The sequence below is a fragment of the Echinops telfairi genome, unplaced genomic scaffold (assembly GCF_000313985.2).
Source record: "Echinops telfairi isolate 266 unplaced genomic scaffold, ASM31398v2 ScPeMD7_7475;HRSCAF=8513, whole genome shotgun sequence".
Lineage (NCBI taxonomy): Eukaryota > Metazoa > Chordata > Mammalia > Afrosoricida > Tenrecidae > Echinops > Echinops telfairi.
Window position 1 is genome coordinate 31,854,663 of NW_022111379.1, and position 5,554 is coordinate 31,860,216.

Here is a 5,554-nt window from a genome sequence, read left to right on the forward strand (position 1 = left end):
GCCCTCCTTCCTCCTTTCAGAGAGCCTGAGGCCAGTCCTCAGGGTGACAGGGATGCCTGCCTCACCCACCCCCAGAGCTCACCCCCTGCAGGGCTCCTTCCACTCTGTGTGTCTTGTGTCTCAAAAGGGTTGGGCATCTGATTACAAGAAGGTCAAGCTGGGCTGAAACTCAGCTTGCTGAAGACGCTAGGCTTGGCCCTACACTTGCCGGAGTCTTTGAGATTGGCTGCTAATGGAAAGGTCTGCGCCGGCCGGCACTCACCCCTTGGGAGAACGATGTGGAAGGCTGCTTCGGTAAGGATGATGGGGGTGGGGGGTGCAGTTCTGCTCCATCCCCTGCGGTCTCTGCGAGTTGAAATTCACTCACCCGCAACAGGCTAAAGGGATGATGCCCCACTTCCCCATCTGAAGCAAAGACCTGAACCAGCCTGCTCTCTCAGGATGACGCCTGCTTAACAACAGACTATGGTGGGTCACACCTGAGGCGCCCGCCTCTGCCCAGCGTGGCTGCCCTCAGAGCTTCCCTTCTGTCATTGTCGCTGGATGTGGTGTCCAGCATTTTCAAACCCTCTCCTTCACACTCAGCGGTCACTTCTTGCCACCGTCAGCATGCTGCGCTTCACCCCCCTCCTAAACATGCCGCTTCTCAGAGGGGGGTATTTAGAACCGAGGTCACCAAGCTGGGTAGACCTGGAGGTGCAAACAGAGGAGGTGGCTTCCCAAAGGGAACCTGCGTGGCTTTCTTCCTAGAAAATCACCTGATTGTTGCTGTTTGGGGTGGGAGACCCTACTCTCTGCCCACAGGTAAGGTGCTGCTGCTGTCACCATGACGAAGGCAGGCCTGGTGGAGATGAAGACTGTATTGTCCCTATCACTAGACAACGCCACTCTCCCGGGATCCAGTATTCCAGAGGCTGGCTCTGGTCCCAGAGGTGTAAGGCACCTGACATCATAGAACGACAATAAGGGCGGGGACATGCCCCTCTCTGATTCTCAGGAGGCAGAGGCTGCTGAAGGGGTGGCCCCCTCTCACCTGGTAAGGACAAGCATCTTGCACTCACACTATCAGCACCTGTAGCATCCACTAGGAGCAAGGGGAGCAAACTCATCTGTGCGTGAGGTGGGGGGCGGGGAGGAATCTAGGGGGTCTGCACTCTCCCTCTTTCCTCACCTGTTTGGTCCTCCTTCCGCAACACTATCTTCCCAGAGAAGCTGATGGGAATCAGTTTGAAAATGGAGCCCCTCCAGGAAGCCCTCCTGGATTTCTCCCGACACCCCCTCTCCCCTGGTGGCCCTCTGACATCAGGCTCGGGCTTTGAGGCCGCACATGGTGTGTGAAGCCCCTTGAGAGCAGCGGCCATGCCTGACTCACCTCTGCCCTCTCTCTCTGAATGTTCTGGAGGCACTGGATCCCAATCAGGTTTTCTACATAAGTACAGGTCAAGGGATGCCTGCATCTAGCCCCCGAGTCCCTTAAAAACAGGGACCCATCTCCTATTTATTTTTGTCGCCCTTTCTTCTCCGTCTGCCCTCAGCCATGCAGTAGGTGTTCAGCTAATGCTTTCTTGAAACAACACAGCACAGGTTCACCAGAGTTTGGCTGCCAGCTGTGTGACCTTGGGCAGGTTGCTCTCCTTCTCTGAGCCTCTGCTTTCTGCCTGCGTTTTAGGGCTGTTTACTGTGGGGGTGAGATGATTTCTCGGCTTAGTACAGAGTTAGCCATCATCGCCCTTCCTGGTGGCTTTCATGGCTTTTTGAGGAGGCCTGCTGGCATAGGGGTTACACGTTGGACTCCGAACCTCAAGGTCAGCAGTTCAAAACCACCAGCTGCCCCTTGGAAGAGAGACGAGGCTTTCCGCTCCTGGAAAGAGTTACAGTCTCAGAAATCCACAGGAGCAGTTCTACCCTGTCCTGCAGGGCACCATGAGTGGGCATCGACACCGGGGCAGTGAGCTTGATGTTTTTGTTTTCTTTCTCACGAGTCCTTCAGGGAGTGGGAAGAAGGAGAGATTAGGGAGGGGGCTAAAAGTGAGATGAAAAAGCCCACACGCAGGTCTAGGATTGAGTTTGGTGCCAAGCCCTGGTGCTGTCCCTGGGAGCTGGGGTTGGGAGGTGGGTGGGGTCCTGGTGCCTTACACAGTCCTCAGGATGGAGCTGGCAGACCTGAGCAGCGGTGCCTCTGGCATGGTACCTGTGGATGGCTGGGCCCCGGGCGCTCACCCAGGAGAACTCAGAGGTGCTGTCCCACCGTCCCCCAGGAGAGCTGCATCACCCCGAGAGGCACAGCAGCACCAGAGTGCCCTGCAACAGAGATACAGCATGAGTCAGGGCCATAGCCCCAACCGAGACTGGGGTGGGGTGGGGGGGCGACTATAGTCCCCCCGACCATCCTGGGAGTGACTCATGGCCCCCGGCCGGGCACCTGCCTGCCATCTACTGCTTCCTCAACCCACTCTGGTATGGAGAACAACCCACACACAAAGGAGGTGGCCCTCTGCCGTGGCTCCCCCAAGGTGAGCGAAAAGCCACAGCTCCAGGACTGCTGCTTGGCAAAGCTGTGTGGCCATGACTCTCTCCCTGCTCCAACACTGTGTCTGGTTCTCACCCGTCCCTGCTCCAGGAACAGACAAAAGGACAACCCTTCTTCCAGGGTGCTGGAGAAGGGTGCTCAGTGAAGAAATTCCCCCAGTTCTCAAAACCTCAACCGAAGAGCCAAGCAGCATCTCCTTCAAACACCGGTTCCTGGCGACACTGGCCGGTCCCTGTGCACAGTGTTTGTGTGTGTGTCGGGGGTGGGGGTGGGGTATGTCCCCCAGAAGCAGCAGTACCATTGTTGGCCTCACCATCACCCTACACATGGACCCCATGTCCCTCTCCTCTCCTCACTTGGCAGGCACCGCCTGACCTCTCTGCCCACCTTGTTCCCAGCCCCCAGACCCCTGGAGAGGACTCACAGCAGAGGGGTTGCCAACGGGCTCTGACTCCTCCCCGTCCTCCTTCTTGCGGCGGGCAGGCGCGGGACTCAGTATCCCCTTGGCTTCCACAGCTAAAGCATTGTGCGTGTGGGAAGCAGTCACTGCGGGTGTCCTGGTTTCCAAGTGATGAGACACAGGGGCTGGGCGTGGGTGAGGACCCGCCCCAGCTGCTGCCCTAGGGCTGCCAGTGAGGTGTGGCCCAGGTACCTCTGACCCACATGGCACAGGCCCTAGCTACCCACCTGCCTGACTCTTACATAAGAGGGGCGGGAGGCAGGAGAGTGACTTGCTTGTGCGGGTTGGACAGGTTGGCTGCTATCCCTGGAGTCCTTCCTCCCACTGCTGCTGCGCCTTCCACTTGGGAGCCAGCCCCGGGGCCCCCAGGGGAAGGGCCAGAGGTTCTTTTCTTTACACTTGCCTAAACACATCCGGTGCCAGCTCAGGTCTTCTGAGCCAGATGCGGTCTCCTCGCACCTCACACCAGGGCCATCTTCCAATGGGTTTCATTCGTAGCCCCATTTGCTGGGTAAAGTCGTGGAGGTGCTTTGGATTCAGTGCCTGGCAGCCAGCAAGTCAGGTGGAAGCCAGGATACTCCGCACACCAGGTCTACCCCTTATTTGGCTCATTAAACTCGGACACAGAAAGATTTCTCCCAAGTTGTCTCCCCCAAATATGTGCCAAACCTAGCTGCTTGCTACACGTGGTAAATGACTCTACACTTGGAGGTCAACGAAAGTAGGTCAGAGGTTATTCTCCCTAAGGACGATCAGCCATCTAGAGCAATCCGACTGTATAGTCTGTCCCACCCTAAGTAGAGCCCACTCACTTCTGATAAGGATAGATTATTTCCCCGAAGGAGAGCCCAGGGAGGTCAAGCCCACCCAAGGATGACCAAGGTTAGGCTGCCATATTGAGTCTAGGGTCCGCCCTTCTTGTCACATGTGTACCCCTAGTCCATCCCCTTCCTGTGCTGTGTATGCCTATTGTACAGCCCCTTCCTGTGACGCGTGTTGTTCCCGGTAATCTCGCCCCCTAAGCACAGATGGGCCTTGAGCGGAAGTAAAGAGAGAAAGCGTTGAGAAACGTTTGGGAAAGAGTTGTCACTCTCTGTTGACAGGAACGGCTCAGTGTGAACGTGTCCCGGACAGCCTCTTTTCTAGAGACTCTTATTGTGATCGGTGACGGTTTACGGAGCAGCTCAGTCCCCATCCAACATCCATACCCTTTCAGTTCCTGTCGTTGACGACGACTCCCACAAAGTAACCCCCCCTTCTCTCCTTCCTGCGTTGCCTGTTTCCAGTCCTCCTTTCTGAACCCCTTTCAACTTTGACCTTGAATAAATGCTGCCCTTATCCTCTCCAACTGTTGACGAGTCTCAGGTGGGCCCACCTCCCCGGTGTTCCTGTGCCCCACAGAAATATGTTGCTCCCCTGACAAGTGAGCCACCGAGGTGTTTATTTCCAGACCTGAAGGATGACGAAGGGCCATCGTCTTGGGGGTCGCTTTGTCTCTCTCCAACGTTAAATTGGGTCTCTTTCACGACACATACACCCCTAGTCCCTCCCTTTCCTATCATGGGTACACCCCTAGCTCATCCCCTTCTTGTTACGCTTATGCCCATTGTCTATCCCCCTCCTATTGCTCATACTGCCTATGTTACAACCCCTCCCTGTGACGTATGTCTTTACCTATAATCAGGGGGCATGCACGCCCCTAAAGATATATGTCTTGGTTAGCAGTAAATTGCTCTCATCCCTTCCCGCCCCCCCATCCTCTCTCCCCACCACCCTGTTCCTCTCTCTCCTGCCCTCTCGTTGCCCATCTTCACGTGGACCACCAAGCGGGGCTGAGGTGAGCATGCTACCATGACATGTCTGTCTCTTTTATTTCACTCTCTCTATTATGCTCTCTGACTTTACTATAATCTTGACTTATTATCACTGTACAACTGCACCTGCCGGGCCTGTGATGATTTGTTGGGGCTGGTTCCCCTGACACACGAAGAGGGCCCAGGAGTGGGCACTCGGGAGAGACGAGGATCTCCCACTACAGAGAGAAAGCCTTTCCTGGAGCTGGCAGACTCGGCCAGCCTGGAGAGAAAACTTCTGTTTGTTACAGGCGCCCACTCAGGGTATTTTTGTTATCCTCGAAAATCCAAGCCCACTGCCATCGGGTCAATTCCGACTCATAGCAACAGGATGGGACAGAGTAGAACTGCCCCTTTGGAGGGAAGTGGGGGGAGCTGTGGGTAGGAGCCTTGTGGTTACAGTGGCGAGCATAGCCACTCTGCCCCTGGGACATTCTTGTTAGAGCCGAGCTAATAATGACGGTGCTGAGCCTCGCCTGTCAACCATGGCCTTCTGTGTCCGAGTCCTCATGACTGCTAAGTGAAACGTTTGAGGTTCAAGACCACCCAGAGACTTTGGAAGAGAGGTCTGGCAATCTGCTGCCTCGAGTCTGCTCGTTTGAAAGCCACGTGGGGTGCACGTCTGCACGGACGCACACGGAACCGCTATGGCTGCCAGGTAGGTGGAGGCAGAGGGCGAAGAGGTGGTGATGGCAAGAAGGTGGCAGAAAT

At 56.0% G+C, this 5,554-nt stretch overlaps 1 protein-coding gene across 2 annotated transcripts in view; it reads right to left on the reverse strand.

Annotated features, from left to right (window-relative positions):
* ACSBG1 (acyl-CoA synthetase bubblegum family member 1) overlaps positions 1 to 5,554 on the reverse strand; it is a 59,421-nt gene that overhangs the window by 36,401 nt on the left and 17,466 nt on the right. Inside the window, exon 1 of one of the 2 annotated variants that reach the window (XM_045285756.1) lies at positions 2,137 to 2,201. The exons of the other annotated variant lie outside the window; for it this stretch is intronic. Coding sequence (XP_045141691.1) covers positions 2,137 to 2,186 — 50 coding nt within the window. The 5' untranslated portion in view covers positions 2,187 to 2,201. Of the gene's footprint in view, positions 1 to 2,136; positions 2,202 to 5,554 lie in introns of those variants that run through there. 2 annotated transcript variants of the gene reach the window in all.